Source organism: Orbilia oligospora (assembly GCF_000225545.1).
Source record: "Orbilia oligospora ATCC 24927 unplaced genomic scaffold scaffold00076, whole genome shotgun sequence".
Classification (NCBI taxonomy): domain Eukaryota; kingdom Fungi; phylum Ascomycota; class Orbiliomycetes; order Orbiliales; family Orbiliaceae; genus Orbilia; species Orbilia oligospora.
Window position 1 is genome coordinate 1,067,186 of NW_011645633.1, and position 18,511 is coordinate 1,085,696.

General features: G+C 44.2%; 6 protein-coding genes across 6 annotated transcripts; 4 read left to right on the forward strand and 2 right to left on the reverse strand.

Moving 5' to 3' along the window:
• Positions 1-406: 406 nt before the first annotated feature.
• AOL_s00076g288 (uncharacterized protein) lies at positions 407-1,488 on the forward strand (the record flags this gene model as incomplete). Its single annotated transcript, XM_011122841.1, has 5 exons — positions 407-414; positions 492-539; positions 616-684; positions 775-1,276; positions 1,345-1,488. 5 exons carry the CDS (start codon positions 407-409, stop codon positions 1,486-1,488), a joined length of 771 nt encoding a protein of 256 aa, XP_011121143.1.
• Positions 1,489-4,682: 3,194 nt separating this feature from the next.
• Positions 4,683-5,359, reverse strand: AOL_s00076g289 (uncharacterized protein; the record flags this gene model as incomplete). Its single annotated transcript, XM_011122842.1, has 4 exons — positions 4,683-4,834; positions 5,003-5,041; positions 5,149-5,188; positions 5,264-5,359. The coding sequence occupies 4 exons, from the start codon at positions 5,357-5,359 to the stop codon at positions 4,683-4,685; spliced, it is 327 nt and encodes a 108-aa protein (XP_011121144.1).
• A 3,611-nt stretch (positions 5,360-8,970) lies between these two features.
• AOL_s00076g290 (uncharacterized protein) lies at positions 8,971-10,476 on the forward strand (the record flags this gene model as incomplete). The annotated part of the gene is made up of 1 exon (XM_011122843.1): positions 8,971-10,476. The coding sequence occupies one exon, from the start codon at positions 8,971-8,973 to the stop codon at positions 10,474-10,476; it is 1,506 nt and encodes a 501-aa protein (XP_011121145.1).
• A 1,911-nt stretch (positions 10,477-12,387) lies between these two features.
• On the reverse strand, positions 12,388-14,778 carry AOL_s00076g291 (uncharacterized protein; the record flags this gene model as incomplete). The annotated part of the gene is made up of 1 exon (XM_011122844.1): positions 12,388-14,778. The coding sequence occupies one exon, from the start codon at positions 14,776-14,778 to the stop codon at positions 12,388-12,390; it is 2,391 nt and encodes a 796-aa protein (XP_011121146.1).
• Positions 14,779-15,235: 457 nt separating this feature from the next.
• On the forward strand, positions 15,236-15,609 carry AOL_s00076g292 (uncharacterized protein; the record flags this gene model as incomplete). Its single annotated transcript, XM_011122845.1, has 2 exons — positions 15,236-15,444; positions 15,525-15,609. The coding sequence occupies 2 exons, from the start codon at positions 15,236-15,238 to the stop codon at positions 15,607-15,609; spliced, it is 294 nt and encodes a 97-aa protein (XP_011121147.1).
• A 122-nt stretch (positions 15,610-15,731) lies between these two features.
• AOL_s00076g293 (uncharacterized protein) lies at positions 15,732-18,471 on the forward strand (the record flags this gene model as incomplete). The annotated part of the gene is made up of 7 exons (XM_011122846.1): positions 15,732-15,959; positions 16,044-16,171; positions 16,230-16,597; positions 16,660-16,859; positions 16,915-17,192; positions 17,270-17,718; positions 17,798-18,471. 7 exons carry the CDS (start codon positions 15,732-15,734, stop codon positions 18,469-18,471), a joined length of 2,325 nt encoding a protein of 774 aa, XP_011121148.1.
• Positions 18,472-18,511: the final 40 nt, after the last annotated feature.

The following is an 18,511-nucleotide window of genomic DNA, read 5'->3' on the forward strand; positions in this document are numbered from 1 at the left end:
TAGGAGATATATCCCCACTGGGTGATATAACGTCGATGCATAATACAATGCACTCACATAATGCAATGGATCATATGGAGGGGGCGTTCGGGCGAGGTGTTGTGGGAGGTCTCCAGGTTGCACAAAGAAAAAGTGTTGTCCGTGTTGTTTAGTCACGTGGCAATGAATAGTGTTTGTCTCTACTGATAAGATAAGGGCAACCAACCCAAACCCTCCCAGCAAAATTTAGACGGTCTTGGCTTTTAGGTGTTGTGTGGGAGAAAGCTTTCCACTGGCAGAGTATCTCGAAATACCGGCTAGCATCAACTTCGACATCACGACCATCGATAACATCCCGGCACCACCTTCATCCGGTTCGCTTCAACCTCTAAATCTCGACATTTGCGAATCTTAACATTTATCCAACATGGCAGTGTATGTTCCTGCGCTTCATCAACGACCGGTACAGATTGGGAGCTCGAGGCTAATGGATGGTTTTTCGTGGCATATAGAGGCAAGAACAAGCGTTTATCCAAGGGAAAGAAGGGTCTCAAGAAGAGGTACGGTTTCGATAGCAGATAGAACGAAATTCCGAAAATATCGCCAGGAGCAGCCTGACTGATTGGATTCCTATAGAACCGTCGACCCCTTCAAGAACAAGGACTGGTACAACCTTAAGGCCCCGTCGATGTTCCAGGTCAGAGAGTGAGTGAACGACATCCGCAAATCATCGCAAATCGATAGAAAGGAGGAGAACAGGAAGACTAAAGCAGGATTGTTTTTTCCCTATTGTAGTGCCGGCAAGACTCTCGTCAACCGCACCACTGGTTTGAAGAACGCCAACGACGCCCTCAAGGGCCGTGTCTTCGAGGTCTCCCTCGCCGACCTCCAAAAGGATGAGGGTCACTCCTTCCGCAAGATCAAGCTACGCACCGACGAAGTCCAGGGCCGAAACTGCTTGACCAACTTCCACGGTCTTGACTTCACCTCCGACAAGCTCCGATCTTTGGTTCGCAAGTGGCAGACTCTCATTGAAGCCAACGTTACCGTCAAGACTACCGACGACTACCTCCTCAGATTGTTCGCCATTGGCTTCACCAGCAGACGGCCAAACCAGATCAAGAAGACCACCTATGCCCAATCTTCCCAGATCCGTGCCATCAGAAAAAAGATGGTTGAGATCATCCAGAGGGAGGCCTCCAGCTGCACTCTCGCTCAGCTCACCACCAAGCTGATCCCAGAGGTCATTGAGCGTGAAATCGAGAAGGCCGCTCAGTCGATCTACCCACTCAAGGATGTATGTCGCCAATATGCCAAATTCTCACGCTAAAAAAAACATACAAAAGCTGACATAAAGTTTTTCAGGTCCACGTCCGCAAGGTCAAGCTGCTGAAGCAGCCGAAGTTCGACCTTGGTGCCCTCCTCGGTCTCCACGGTGACTCGACAACTGACGACAGCGGCCAGAAGGTCGAGAGGGAATTCAAGGAGAAGGTCTTGGAATCGGTTTAAATCCGTTATTCATGTACCGTTTTCTGCCTTGACGTTTTTTGTGCTCTTTACCTTTTTTTCCCTCTCGAGTACCCTAATCATGAGCGTTCCTCATCAATTGAACTCATTACGCACCCTACAACTTATAACCATATTCCTACTTCCTCGGTTTCTCTTCTTTCCGTCTTAAGGAAACAGTAGCAGCTTCTGCTTTTATTCCTTGTTTCCGCTACGAAAAAAATATATGGTTATATAGAGAACCTCCCATTACGAATTATTATGAGAAACCGAACAAAACTCTTTGTATACAATCCTTTCTCCCACTCCTCCACCTCCATCTCGTCCTCCCGCAAAACCTCATGTCCACATTGTTCTTGGTCCGTTTTTTCTCACTCACACATCACTGGGCTCCCATTTTTTTTCATCGAATAATTGTGTTTATATATCACGGCTTTATTTCCTTTTGTTTATTTTTTCTTTGTGTAGTGAAACGGAGAACAATGGAACTGTATTCCGGAGCAAGAAACAAAAATTAAAGGCCAAAATAAAAATTCGAAAACAACGTAACCTAATCTTTGTAAGATTTGCTAGCGAATACATGGTTACTAGTCTACATAACCATATAGAGGGATCTTCCACTTTGGTCTGTTGGCAACTGTTCTTTCTCGTAGGCTAAGCGCAAGTGAGCATAGGGACGAGAGGGCTAGATATCAGCATTCAATAGCCCGAACACAAGGCAGTCTGACATTGACGACGAGAGACGTTCTTGCCTTAGCTGTAGACCTGGTGGGCCATTCATATGCAAAAGGTTAACTTCATATTTGTAACCAACCAACAAGCCCAGGTCAACTAACAAATCTAATCTGGTGGTTTACGAGAAGTCTAAACAGATCGAGACCCCCAAGATGTGGCTGCTCTCATCCAGATATATACTCGTAATCCCGTCTCACCTCTCATCCACATGTCCTGCTGTTATATGTTCCTTTTCTAGCGAAGTAAACTGTATTGAAGGATCCTTCTAACTATTATTTTTTTGTAAGATATAAGTTGCAGGGATTATATATAAACTAGTTCAAGGCATACGTATCAAAGCAGTTATACGGACGCACTGCGTGAACGGTAAAACCGAGATAAATAGGTCTAGGAATACAGGACTAATACTGTCGACGAAGCCATGCATAATGCTTACAGCATGAAAAGAAACAAGTCGGCTTTAAAAAAAACTTTGTAGTAGAGAAAGATCATAAATTTAGAGATGAACTATCTAGCCAAAATCCATGGACCTAGAGACATCACAGACTTCTAATTCTATACATCCACCATATTCCCTCACATTCAGATGTATTTCTCGGCCTCCCCTATCTTTTCCATTCTTGTACCAGCCTGTTCGAATCAATAGTATTCAAGCAAATTCAGATTCAGCGAATATATCAATATCTTTTCGTTCTATTCCAGATATTTTTTCTTGAGATATTATAGAGGAAACAGCCGAATAATGAGACTGGTCGAGTTTTCTTGGGCTAGTTTCTTAGTACTTAGATAGCAAACAGCCAAGTCATTTATCAGTATTACTATTCTATACGTGTTAGGTTTCTAGTTTATTAGGTGCGTATATACCCACAAAAGTCTCTATCCACATCTATATACCCTGTATATTGATATTGACAACCTTTGCCAATACTGTGAGAATTCAGACCTTAAATTTACCACTTTTTTTTTTTTCAAAGTCTGGTTTGAGACAAGTACTTAGTTACAATTACAGAAAATCCTCCAATTGCCCCAGTTTACCAGGTCCATAGAAGAACAAGGTAGGATCCAGGTTTACGAGATAATCCATAAGATCCTATAATAATCCTACAAGCAACCAAGATCCAAATTCCTACATTGAGATTCCCAATGGCTCACAAAATTCGGCCATGTATCCGTCCATACGACCAGGCGCCGCCTCTGATCCTGAGCCAGCTGTGTTGTTTTTGTTGTAACAGTACCAAACATTTATTTGGACTGCTTTCAGCTATAAAGGCCTTATACTTACTCAGCCTACTACGACTGCGCCTCCTCAATCACGCTGTCAAGCCTCATTACGAAGGAGAGAAAAAAAACGCCTCAATTCCAATCGATTAGACTATCCATATCAACGAGCTGAACTTGTCGGGTCCAATCCTTTGAACATCGGACTTGTCCCATTTATGTCCTTCATCGCACTCGGAATCTCAGGTCTCCCCGTATTCCACCAGCTGAATAATGGCTCATTAGTAATGAATTTCAGGGCTTGGGTCTAGATGCGAGTTATGACTCTACAGACACGCATAACTAAGTAAGTAAGTAAGTTGTCCTGGCATAAATCTATGACGTCGGGATTTCAGCTTTCTCGTTTGTAATCTAGTATGGTACTACCCGCGTAACATGCATGCATGTATAAGCCTCGAGACTACTTGGCTGTTTAACCGCGCGCAAGATGGAATGGAACTTCAAGATGGTTAGATGTCAAATCTCTCCATTCCTTATCGTATATTGCATAGAAAAAACCCACAAACCAAAAAAAGAAAAACGAAATAATGATCATAAAAAAAAACTGAAAAAAAGCCCATAATGAAGCTGCGCTTTGCCTTGCCTTTCTCCTTTGCCTTTTTTTTTCTTCTTCTTTCATTGAACCATGCTCCCATTCTTCTCCGTCCCAAAAGAACCAGAATGAAAAAAAAAAAAAAAAAAAAAAGGAATAGAAGGCGCCAGAATCGAAAAAAAAGTTGATCGTCATCCAGCATAATATACTGGGTACAGTATTCTCCATGACCGTTAGAATAAACCGTTTATGTAATGCAAATAAGAATCTTTTTGCATCTATATCGTTCCAACAATTAAAAGGGAATTAACAAAATAAGAAAAACGGTATCTTTCCAAATAGGGTACTTTTTTCTTGATGGCCGGAAACGCTTGCTTGATGTAAGTTCTTCGTTCGTGTAAATGCTTTCCTCGTTCGTGGTCGTATGTTGCCTCTCTCCCCTTTCGTAGATATACGTCCTCTTCTACCCTGATGGTCTAGCGACCATACTTCTGGAATTCCCAGTCTCGGTTGTCCAACGGACAGACCTGACGAGTTTTGAGCCATCTCGAGATGCAGTGGAAGTGGAAAGCGTGCTAAATGTCCATTTTGTTATATCAGCCCCATCCCCCCCTTTTTTTTTTTTTTTGTGATTTAGACTGCACCATCGCTGTCAGAAGTGGGGAGGGTCATAGAAGCAACAGAAGAAGAAAAAGGAATGGGAGGGGTAGTTTAGATGGAGGAGACCACGTACATTGCAGATTCCCCAAGCTACTGTGCATTCTTCACTCGTGGCAGAGGCCTGGTTGGCTTGACATTCGATACCTATGCGACGAAAAGATGGTGGTGGACACGTCAGTCTTGCATTACTTCTAGTGGGTACATATATACGGGTAACGTGGGGCAGCGAGCGTTGGAATATAACGGCTGGATCAAATGTATGCTTTTTCGTATGAATGTGTATAGATAGATGGAGATGAGAAAGGATCATACAAAGGTCCATAATGTGGTTTCGGCAAATGGCACAGTTATCTAGGCAAAAGGATCAAGGTGTTAGCCAACGTGGTTCTCGGAGTATTTTGGTTTGTTTCGAGGGAAATGATATATCTGGAAAAAGATGGGAGGATAGTAAAACATACCAACAACGATATCCCAAGCCCAGAGAGCAACAGCACTCCACTAGATGCCACGGTTGAAGGTTAGTAAATTAGAGAAAACAGATGAGGGTACGTGTTTTATGGCATGAGAATGTACCTTCTTGACCTCGAATCTCTTCTTTCCGTCACCGTCACCGCCCTTGGATTTGACTACAGCCTTGGAGGGGCCGGCATCTGGCATATCAACATCCATGGTGGTTTATGTGTCTAGTGCCCGTTCTTTGTATGTGTTGATTGAAATAGAGAAGATGATGATAAATAGGATATGGAGGATGTAGAAGGATTACTTTGGGGGTTTTTGTGATGGTGTCGTGCTGCCGGAGGATAAGGAAAGCTGGAGTGACTGTTCCCTTGGCTCTGCTTTGGTGGAGAGGCTCAAAAGTGCAGTTGGCGTGGGACAGCTTGGAGACAGACAGCTTCCCTCAATTCCCCGTCAACACAAGGATCGAGAATCACGTGATCAGACTGGGGAATGAACATGTGTTGGGGAGGAACGAACACGCAACACACAGGTTGTATATTTTCTCAAAATAGTATATGCAATTGCCAGTGTCATAACCTGACTTTTGTCTGCGGGGGCGGCAAAGATAACATGATGAAATGTCAATCTGTAAATCTATAACAAAGCACCTTTTGCCCATAGGAATAATATACACTAAGTTGCGAGGTATGTACATAAATACTTAATTAAGTAACTATGTGGGGCATCGTCTGTTGGGACGAGTGGCGGTCTGTATGGCACATACAAAGTCCAAAGTGAAGGAATCGAATAGAATAGTGTCACTCTGATGAAGACTTGCATTAATTACGTTGGTGGACAGGGCAAGGAATGTCAGTCCATGTACCCGACTACCCAACCTAACCCACTTCCTTCACATGACACATCTCCAGCCTTGTCTCTGATGCTAACAGCATGCCTCTCGAACTTAAACTTATTTTATTTCGACAAGACTCTCCCCCAGGAAAAGGTTTTAGATATGGCGCTACGGAATCGGCTAAAAAGGAACCGCTTCAGCAGTTAATACCAATGCTATGCTACGCTATGTAAGTACCAACGAAGGCATGCAATTGCAACCTGATGTGATTTTCTAAGTTAGGTTGGAGGAATGCCGCCATTGGAAACGGAGGTTAACGGCATCGTCAATTGCATCTTACATAGTACATATAATTAGCCTGGGCGCCTGGGGCCGAAGAAAAATATCGTGATGATGGGTCCGAATAGCTTAAACCGGCGAAGGGGAAACCCCCTTGCATGGCGTATGGACACCAGCACACAAGCAGACGCATAGTTTGACCCGAGCGGAGAGGTAGGATGTTTGAAGTTCATGCGAAATGGGGACGAGTCGATGAAAGGTCTAGCCGTTAGCGGCAGGCAGTGCCAGAAGGTCTTTCCCAGTGAGGTTTTGCATGTTGAAGATACACTTCCTACACACGCATCCTACATACGTACATACATACATGTACGATCCATGCATATACCCATCACATCATGGAGTATGTTTGTGTAGTTTGTTGATTGATTGATCGATTGATTGATTGATTGATGGCCATGAATAAGAAAGTACTTCTTACCTGGTACAGTACATAAGTAAGTAAGTAAGTACGTACATATGGCATGTGGCATGGGAGGGGAAGAAGGAGGTGGGGAGGAGAGGGGGGCGAATCATGAACGAGGCCTGGAGGCGAATGCAGAGCACAACAGCACTGCACAGCTCTCTCTCTTCAATCAAAATGGGATTTTGCCTGCACCGGCCGGGTGGACAGGCCAGGTTAACTTTGAAATTAATCCAAGAAAACTACTCCGTAAGTATCTAGCTGAAGGCAGAACGGCTAGCTGAGTAAGTAACCCACTAATAGACATAAACGTCCTGAACCGGGTCCAGCCAACTGCAGGCTGGTTATGACTGCACTGCACTGCGCTGCACTTCGCTGCACTGGGTTCTGGGTTATGTACCGTTGGTTAAATGTGTATACTCTTTAAGTACTTAGCTAGTCAAGACGAGGATAAAAAGTGCCCTTTCCCCCTGGCCCGGCCGTTCGTTTTTTTTTATTTTTATTTTTTTACATTTACAATTTTGAATCACAATCGATCATTCCTCCGTGGTTGTTTTGAAATATTTCCTAGCCAGCTTCTTTTATTTTATTTTATTTCATTTGATTTCTCCGTTCGAATTCGAATTCCTGCCTTCCCGATTATTCTATTGACTACCTATACTCCCGATATTGCAATTGCATCCTTTCAGATCTATATAATTTACTTTACTTGAGAAGTCTTGTAGTCTCTCCTACATACCTGCCCGCTATTCATCAACTAGCTTGACTTGACTCGACTTGGCTTGATTTATATTGCCCTGTCCCATATAAATACGTTTCTTTCTCAGCGTAGTCGCCTGTTCGAAGTTTAGCCATTGTGTCAGGCCTACCAGGTACATACAATCCCGAAGCCTATTTCTCGATCCTTTGCCCAGAACTCCCGTCCCCTCCCCAGATTGCACACTGCAAATTGCTAGTTACAAGGAAGAAGAAGAAGAAGGAAGGAAGGAAAGATAAGAAAATACAAAGTTGACAGAAAGAAAGAAAGAAAGAAAATTATTAAGAAGAAAAAATAATAAAAAAAAACTCTGTCTCGATTCCTTCCAAAGAAGTACTTCCGACCGGTAACATAGTTCCGTTATCAGTCATATCCTCTTAATCCCTACCCTCCTTCCCTCTTCTCTTCTCTTTCTTCCACCTCATCCGCTTCCTTCCCTTCTCCCCTTCGTCTCAGATACACAATCCTATCTCAAAGCACATACAAATACTCCTTCCCTTCGGTTCCGTGCTGATTGAATCGCTTCAAGTTCAACCCGATATTTAAACAGCCTTCCTGTAAGTACTTTTAGTGGTTTTCGTTCGTTCAGTCCAGTTCGTGTCCCCGTTTGCTGCTGTTTGCCAAACAACACATTGCGTTGTGCCACAACACAGAGCCCCTCTGCTCCAACGCTTTCGCTCTTCTTCTCTTTCCCCAAATTCATTCCTCTTCTTCTTCCTTCTCTCTTCTCTTCTTCTTCCTTCTCATCACCAACAACCTCCAACCTCATCTCTCATCTCCCACCTCCATCGCTCCATCCTCACTCTCATCACTCATCATCACCATCATCATCATCATCATCATAATCACCATCATCACCGCCTCTTCTTTCGCTTCCATTCTTCCTCTCTACTATCGAATTACCTCACAATAACTTCTCGAACCAAGTCCTGATACTTATCAATTTCAATCCAACTAGAATCGCTTTTCCGACAAACCTCCTTCAAACCAATTTCAGCTCCCAAAATTTCCGAGCAAACAAAAAACTTCAATCAATTAGCCAAATCAATTAATCTTATCTCAACTATCAACCAAATCAAATCAACCTCACCTCCTTCAACTTGCCATCGACAACCATCGACAACCATCAACTCTCATCACGCACTACTACTGCAATCCTCCTCGCGAACATTAATAAAGGAAGCTAGTCTTATCCTTGGTACATATCCCTCTATTTCTCCCCTCCCATATCCCCTCAATGCTGCTGTCTAGATGACACTCTAACCCTCCTGTCGCTTCGTTGTTGCCTTTTAGTTTCCTTAAACAGTTTTTTTTAGCCAGGATTGTCTTTCTCAAGTTTTACGGCGTTCTCTGTCGCAAATTCCTGCGTGTCTCGTTCTTCTTTCCTTCATTTTTTTTTTTTAATCCCTACAGTTGCATCCTGAGAGGTCCAGCACCTTGGATATATCATTACTTCCTGCGTCAATACTTTTCTTCCCAAACACACATTCACAATGTCCGACAATTCAACACAACAGAACACATCGACCCCGAGTCGACCGCCGAACAAGCATCGACAAACTCGAAGCAGTCCACAAGTCCCTACTACCGGCACCGGAAAAAAGAACAACAATGTCAACAATAACAAGGGACGCCGATTCAACAACCCAAATAATGGCCAACAGTATCAACATCAGCAACCACCACGACAAGAGTCCGCCCTAACCAAGAAGTTCCGCGAGGCTGCTCAAATGGACAACGGTGCAGCTTCTGACTCTGCCATAAACTCTGTTGTCGAAAGGGGCATTGTAACCCCTCCTGCTACACCCGGTTCTTCCAACCATCGTCGGGAACCCAATGCCTACGTTAGTGACTCGGCTATCGGTGCTCATGCCAATGGAAACGGGAAAAAGAATTTCAACAACAAGAAAAAGGGCAAAGGGAAGCGTGGCACCGACATTCCAAACAATGTCAATGTTCAGCACTTCACACCTCCCAAACAACAGTACACGCCTCCCGATGATCTCTTTTTCGGAAAACCTGCTGCTGCTGGCCGCTATGCTGGAGCTATCTTCCATGATGCATCACCAGCCCCGAATGCTCTCCCCCTTCCCAAATTCTTTTCAAAGTCCGTTCCCACAACTACTGAAGGTCCATCTCTGTCCAAGATGCTTGCCGAAACCGATGGTCGCACTCAAGTGATCACAGACTCGCCTCCACCAACTGCCCCACTTCGCACTCCTTTGGATATCTTTTTCCAGGCCGACAAGGAAGAAAAGGCTCGCAAAGCGCTTGCTGCCATCTCTCAAAATGAAGTGGTCTCGCCTCAGCCATTGGCAAACCCTGCTAATGAGTTGCACAACATTGTTCGAAATATCACCCCGCCCAGTGCTGCACTCCCGAATGGACTCGGTAGTCCATTCGGAGGTAAGTCGGTTAAACGGGATGATATGGAAAACGACCGTGATATGCTGTTCACCATGGATTTCTCTGATAAGAAGGCAGCCCCGCGACCTGTGGAAGAAGTCGTCATAGGACCACGACACCGACCACTTAGCGCCAAGGCATGCGACCCTGAGACACACATCAAGCGAACTGAGAAGGCCAACCAGATTAAAGCTGCACTTATGGGAGGGGGTCAATCATTCGATCTTTCGTCTCCTTCACCCAACCCGAAGCTCAACGCTGTTGAAATTCCTGACACTGCTGGAGGTGTACCATTGTCTCCCACCATCCACGAGCGACGCACTCGAACAAACAACGTGGGGTTTGCGCCGGCCCCACGCATTCGCCACTTCAACCAGAACCGTCCCGTCAACTCAAAGGCTAACGGTCAACACCATCGCAACGGACGAAACCAACAACAACAACAACAACAAAATTTCAATCACAACGTCCAAAATAATTTCCAACAACCCAATGGTCATAATGCTCAGACATTCGACCCAGTTCGAGCTCGTATGGCGGAATCTCACATCCGCGGTGTTTTAAAGCTCGACTCTCCAATTCCTGCTATTTAAATGCCTTGTTCTGTTTTTATGCTCCATACTACTACCGGCGCATTTGAAGCGAAGTATTTTTTTGTTTTTCCTTTTCGGTTTATGGTGGAATAGTTCACAGGCGTTCTATGGGCACATGTGTTTCGTGTTTTTTTTCCCTCCCTTCGATACCCGGGATGAAGGGGTCTATTCTACCCCCAAACTTCCGTTTTATTGAAATACGGCAAAGATCGCAGGAAGACACTCTGTCTACTTTTTCTATGAAAAATACTAGTATCTACTCATACCAGTTCTTCCAAGATTTTTTTTTTTTTTTCGTCCCTTTGCGTCCCTTTGCTTTTAGTTTGCTTTTTGTTTTTGATTTCGTTATCCTTATCCACAAATAGTACTACCTATACGGAAACACCAGCATTACTCTTCTTTTGTAACTTATACTCCGCTGTCCATTTTCTTCTTCCCTTTTTCTTCCCCTTCTCTTCTTTCTGCTTTCTTAGGATGTTCATACGGCGCAGCAATCTGTTTTCTTCGGGAGCTTGAAACGGCGGGTTGTTTTCGGACGGATTGGTTCGTTTCGTTTCTTGCTTTATGTGTACAGAGCTTACGACCTCCCTTATTCCTTTTCATTACACACCTTTTTAACACTTGATGAGGTGAAAATAATCACCGACATTATGACCGGCAAATTTCAACAAACCAAAAAAAAGCAGCCGGGTGTTCTACTTCTTGTTTTCGTTTCTTTCTCTATTCCCTTTTCGAGCTCTGGCGGATTCCTTTTTGATATCAATTAGAATCGGGCCAACAGGTGCTAGATTTTTTTGCTTTGGCGGGGTTATCTCTTTTTGGGGTTCAATTTCTCTTTTTTTATTTTTATTTCAACTTTCCTTAACGACTTGCTTCCTTTCCATCAACGACATCGACTACCGGAATACCCTCGGACCCTATGACAAAAGTCGCAATTTCGTTTTTCTTCTTTTTATCTTTTTTTTTTTTTCCAACAATATCTACTTTAACCTTAGATGCATCGACATCTAGTATCAGTGATACGACCAGCCAAACTTTTTATTGTTTATTCCCCACCCTCTACCCTTCTTTTTCATCCCGACTCCCCTCCTTATTTTCCTTTTTGACCTAACCTGCCTACCGATCCTGGGTATTTGTAATACATCTACCCATTGACGACGATTAACTCGATTCACTCTCTCACTCACTTCTTCACTAACTCCCCTCATTCCCAATTACTCGGATTTTAACAAAAAAACCACTTTCCCCTACAAGGACTGAGGGTTACTACCCCAAAGTTCCCTCGTAGGTTCCGAGGATACCAATATAAGACCCTATTCGTCTACACCAAAAAAAGAGAAAATATCTGTCGTCTTGGACAAGAATCTGCAGATAGGTATCAGACAGGATAATCTGCTTTGGTACTTCATGAAAAAATATTATACACGAGCCTTAAAAAACTACCACATGCCGCTGGACTGATTGGTGTTGCTCATTATACTTTTTTTTTTTTTTTTTTTTTTTTACCTTTGGCAACATGGTCAAAAGAAGGAAAGAAATTCATGTTAGATGCTTTAGCTAGGTTAATTATAAGCTAGATGAAAAAGATAATATGAACTATTTTATATCTTGCCGGATGATGGTCCCGCTTCTTAAAGTAAAGTTTTTAATCAAATTCTGTGAAGGTGTGTATGTAGGAAAGTACATGTGCAAAAACCTTGTATTTCGTGAAGGTACACTATATAAAGTAATTATAAGTACTTTATATGTATTGATACAGGTAGGACCATGCCTAAATGATTTAAAAATATATACAAGCAAATATTTAGAATAGAATCTAAGTAGTATACAATTGTACAGGTGAAAGAAAGGCTGTAATCGGCCAGAAAATTGGGTAGCAAGCATTAATGCATTCCTTCCGACTCAAGTTATCTACCTCCGCTTCCTCCAATCGATATCCTCGTCGTCATACTCTTCCTCCCGTCGCTCGTCCCTCTGATCCCTATATTCTTCATCTTCATATTCATCATCTTCTTCATCTTCTTCACCTTCTTCACCCTCTTCACCATCATCGTCACTACCACTCTCCTCGCCCTCTTCTAAATCGTGGTTGTAGTTATCTTCATAACCTTCTAGATCTTCCTGTTCGTACTGTTCATGATAATCTACTTTCCAAGTAGCATCGTCATCAACACCATCCATGAGTTCCTCGGTGGTTCTTCCACGTTCCAAATACGCCTCGGCTTCTTGTCGTTCCGCCTTGTGTCTTGCCTCCAATTCCTTCATCATAGCATCGACCGTACTGTAATCTATCTTGTGATCCGGCGGTAATTCGCCCCTTGCGATAGCCGCTTTGGCTTCCTTATACAACTTTTCTCTCTCTTGTCTTCTCAACCTCTCCCTCTCCATCTGTTGAGATCTTAGTCTCTGCTTTCTCTCTCTTCTTCTCTTCCTAACTTCGTCCCTATGCGTCTGCAATAATTGTTTCTGCATCATCTTCCTATTTCTTGCCATCTCACTCTGGTATTTCTTCCATTGTTGCTCAGGCGTGAGTTCAACCTTCGTAGGTAGATCTTCAATCAAGACTGTGCCCCTGACCACAATCTGTCCCTTATCGTTTTCAGCCCATAGTTCGTATTTTCTATAGTCGATAATCCTCTTGGGTTTCAACTGGAATTTCTCGAGTTTTTCACTCTCCTTTTTCAGTATGGTCAACATTCTTCTTAATTCTTTCTTTCGTAATTTGTTTTGTTCCGGATCGACGCTGGGGTCCCTTTCCAATCCTAATTTTTGTAGTTCTTTTCGAAGGTCGTCCATTTCGTCGTACATCGGGACTAACCTCTCCCGAGGATCGTAGTCGTCTTTTTCTTGTGCTGGAACTGGTGCATCAGGTAGATATCGACCATAGAGGTGTATCTTTTCACCAACGTAGACGGGTGCGATATGACGGTATTGGAATTCGCAGACTCTGTATTGTTTTTCAAGGGTGAACGTGTGGTTTCTAAGTAATTCGAGGAGGAAAGTCAATGTGAGGGGACCGTGAACGAGGAGGTCCTTGTGGCCTTCTACTTTTTGGGTGTATTCGGTGTCGAAGTGGATTTTATGGGCGTTGAAGGTTAGAGCTGAGTATCTGAAGAGGAGTTGGTGAGAGGGAGTGATTGTATGGCTGAATTCTGCCTTTTCGGCGCGAGATGAGACTCTTGAGGTTGGGGCCATTTCTTTGGCTATGGGCTTGCTTGTTGGTTGCTCGGTCGTTTCGTCTTTCTTATCTTCCTGCTTCAGTTCTTCGGCAGGAGGAGATGGTGTTTCAACAGCTTCCTGGTTAACTTCCTCGGTAGCAGATGTTTCGATAGCTTCCTGCTTCCCTTCTTCAGTAGAAGAAGATGAGGCCGGTGTCTCCACAGCCTCTTGCTTCGGCCGCATATAAACCAATACCCGCTGTTCAATCAACGGAACATCTTCATCCGGCTGTATTACTTTATCCTCATCGAAGTCCTCAACCTCCTTAATCTTTGGCGATTTCGAAGGTTCTCTAACAATATACCCCGTAGCCCAAATCTTCCGTCTCAAATACACAAACATCATTTCATTCGGACTTCCCGGTTCCCCTTTCATCTGAATATCTTCAACCGTTTCATGACAATACGCACGACGTCCAATGTCCAATGGTCTCGCACGACGAGCACCATTATCACTACCTTTCTGACGTTTTTCAGGCATACGATTGAACGTAAGTTTCCCACCGGCCCACATACGACGGGTCCATGGCCCTCCCGGTGCTTGTGAGGATATATAACCATCTGGTGATAAATCCGATTCTTGAGTATAACCGTTGAAGAAGGCGAAATGAAACCCAGGTGGTAAAGGACGACCGTATACCGGTAACATAGCTTTGATAGTAAACGGATTATGCGGGGCCTTTTCATCGGTAGGGTCGGGTTTTATGATATCGGAGAAATTGAGGTACGGTTGGAGGGATAGTGTGAGAAGGTTGTATTGTGCGGGACTGATGAATTCATGGACTAATGGGAACTTTCGGGCTAGGAGTTCTTGTGCTTCTTCAGGGAGACGTTTTATAGCTTCGTTTATTGCTTCGATTTCTGCTGCTGTTGGGACGTTTGGTTGAAGTTCGGCTTTTAGTTCTTCGAGAGTACGGATTGCTGCCCATTTTGTGGAAGTTGTAGTAAAGAGTCTGGGTATCAGACTTGATCTTGACAATGGGCTGATGGGAAGACGAGTAGGAAGACGGGCAGGAAGTCGGGCAGGAAGTCGAGTACGGATAGCCAAACGGCAGCCCCGTCGAAGAAGAGCTGGGAGAACCATTGTGGCGACGGTATCGTGATAATTCCTCTTCTTTGAGGTCCCCGTGGTGGGGCTTCGTTTACAATGGAGGGGCCTTTGAAGCTGTAGCTGGGTTGCAGGCAAAAAGCTTCAATTGACCCGGAAGGCTTGAATGTAAGGCGAAATAGACTGTAGTTAATAAACTAATCCATCTTTGTGACTATAATATACTCCCAATTCCCACTCTTTGAAGCCGTTAAATTCGAGTTCGCGATGTCTGTTGTATTGAAGGCGAAGGCGAAGATTGAAGAGGAAGAAGTTTTTCAAGTTGTCTGCGACATTCCTCGAATCCCAAAACAGCAAAGTAGCCGAGTCATTGTTCCCCGTCTCGAAGACCATACTTCATTCATATAACCAGCTAACGGTAAGTTACCCTTCAACCACCCCGGAGACCATCTTCAAGTACTGTATTAATATCGCCGTGGAACGCGCTCTCTAGATGGTTCAACTTTCGCTTCGCTGGCTGCGACTAGCGGCTGGTAATTTACTACTGGTCCTCTCTGTCCTGGTCTTCGCGAAGGCGTTCTTCCCGTATAAACCCTTCCTGCAGGGACTCGCGCAACATGCCGACTATCACGATGGTGAAGATACACCTGCGCCGGCGCAGTTCGAGAAGATAGTATTTATGCTGGTGGATGCGCTGAGGAGGTATATCTTTGGTCCGACGCGAACTGTGATTGTCCGCTATATAGAAATATGGGTGCTGATGTCGAGTACGCGAACAATAGTGATTTCGTGTTTGGAGAACATTCGGGGTTTGAGTACACTCAAAGGTGGGGACATTCTTCCGCACCATTGCTGAATCCAGATTAAAAGATAATTGAGGGGCTTACAATTGAGTAAACGATGATGATTGGGGTGGTTGTATATACAGTTTAATACGCTCCGGTGTCGCAATCCCATTCACGGCCCATGCTACCTCTCCAACTATCACCATGCCAAAGATCAAGGCTCTAACGACGGGCTCAATCCCTGGCTTCTTGGATCTCATTCTTAACTTCGCCGAGTCCGATACGACATCTACGTTGGCGACACAAGACAATTGGCTAGCACAGATCAAACAGAGCGGGAAGAAGCTTATTATGTTCGGAGACGATACATGGTTGAAGCTGTTCCCTGGTATCTTTGAGCGCACGGATGGAACTGTCAGCTTCTTTGTTTCGGTATGAATGAAGTGCGGAGATTCATCATCCGGTCTCATTATAAGGGATATGGCGGGGGCTAAATAGTGAATACCGTAAATACAGGACTTCACGGAAGTGGATAACAATGTCACTCGCCATGTTGCACCGGAACTCCGACAGCCAGATTGGGATACTATGATCCTTCATTACCTTGGCTTAGACCACATCGGTCACAAAACCGGACCTCGAAGGTGGGTGTGGAAACATATATACATACCAGAATTCGCTGCTCTGACAAACACAGTCCAGCCAGCATATGATCCCGAAACAACGTGAAATGGACGGCATAGTCAAGCAAGTTTATCACGCCATTGAAACCGAAGAACACCTCAAAGACACTCTATTTGTGTTAGTCGGAGACCACGGCATGAACGATGGCGGTGGACATGGTGGTTCATCTTCTGGTGAAACATCTGCTGCTTTAGTCTTCATGTCGCCGAAACTTAAAGCTCTAGAGTCAACGTTTGCTGCGCCGGCAGTACCAAAGGACGAGTTTACATATTACCGTCGAATCGAGCAATCCGATGTCGCGCCGACATTGACGACTCTATTGGGATTACCGATACCAAAAAATAATCTTGGACTCTTTATTCAGGATTTTCTACCGTTGTGGGATGGTTTGTCGTCCGCTTGCTTACAATATCTAAATTTATATGGAATCGAGGCTAAATTTTGGTAGTCAAGGACCAGGTTAAGATTCTAAATACGAATGGTAGAGAACTATCAAGGTTAATATCCGCATCATACTCGGATTTTGATAGACTCCTGGGCGAGGGCAAGTGCAATGGAAAGACCGGCCAGCTCGATAACTTAGCTTGCATATGGCATTCCGCGGTTCTGTCTTTACTGCCTTCGGAGCAGATGAAGCTATTTTCAACTGTATGAACCCCTTTGTTCCAAATGATGTATGAATGAAAAGCTAATAGTCAAGCAGTTCTCCAGCGAATGTCAAGATATTCTTACATCTGCTGCTACAAACTATGATACAGACAGCATGCTCATCGCAATAATAATTGGTACCATCTCTTTGGTTCTCTTCACCACCGTTTGGGTGGTAGACGGTATCCCAGGCTCAGCACTTTACAAATTTCTCTTCTGGGCCCTCTCGCTTTCTTATAGTGGTATGATGATAGCAAGTAGCTATGTCGAAGAAGAACAACAGTATTGGTACTGGGCGGCCTCAGGATGGGGTATAATCCTCCTAATCAGAGAGTACGCCTCCCCCTCCATCCCAGATAGAAACCGAAAGAAGGCAACCATCAAGAATACTAAAAACGTCTCGCTTATAGACTCCAACGAGGAGAAACCGGTTCAAAATCCATGATACTTCTCGTTCTCCTCCGACTAACCCGTCGCTGGAACCAAACCGGTCAAAAACACGCCGGCGCTTCAGATATCACAAACACCTTCCTCACCAATAACCCCACAATTCTCTGGGCCCTCGTATTCTTCTCCTACACCGACATGTTTTTCCGTCTCAAACGTAATCTAGACACAAAACACTCCGTTTTAGTGGGTCCCGTGATGAGTATTTCTCCAGTGGTGGTCAGTATGCTGTTTAAACTCAGCATGGCAGCTTTAGACACAAGGGAGTTGATACCGTCCTACTTGATGAATTTGGCGGATGGATTTGCCGCTATTTCGGTGGTTACGCAGGCGCAGTTGGTGTTTTCAATTATCCTCTTGATAGGGACTTATCTCGTTTTTGTCCGAAACTCGGGCATGAGCGGAGTCAAAGGTACGTTTACTCACATTAGCATCAATACCAAGGTTCACAAAAAGTTCTAACATAATATTATCTAACCCCCCCGGCACAGTATCCCCCCTCAAAAAACTCCAACCATTCCACGACCTCCTCACAGTCTTCATAGCCACTCAATCCCGCCTAACCAACATCCCCTTAATCTGGTTCTTCAACGTAATGCTCCTCCTCCTAGACGACATGAAACTCGATTCTCTCCTACAAATAACCCTAACCGTCATAACAATGCAACACGTCTCTTTCTTCGCTTTGGGAAACTCAAACGCCATATCTTCCGTAGATCTTAGTAACGCTTATAATGGAGTTTCGGGCTTCAATGTGGGTGTAGTCGGAATCCTTACTTTTTTGAGTAACTGGGCCGGACCGGTGTTGTGGACTTCTGGAGGGGTGGGGTTGATGTGTAGTTGGATGGGGAGGAAGATGAAGGAGAAGAAAGCTGCCAAAAAGGACGAGGGTGATAATTCATCCCCTCCTACTTCTTCTTTTTCTTCCTCTTCTTTAGCGGAAGGCACACTAACAGATACATACCTTAATTTCGCGGAACTCACGTCAACTTTCCGCGCGGTGGCTATGGTGGCGGTAATGGGAGCATGCATGGTGTTAAGAATGCATCTATTCGTTTGGACTGTTTTTTCGCCAAAATACTTGTTTGCGATGGTGTGGACGTGTGTTCATCATATTATCGTGGATTTGATGATTATGGCGGCGTTACATTATACTGGAAGATAAAAAATAAATAAATATACAGACGAAAAAAGGAAAAGATGAA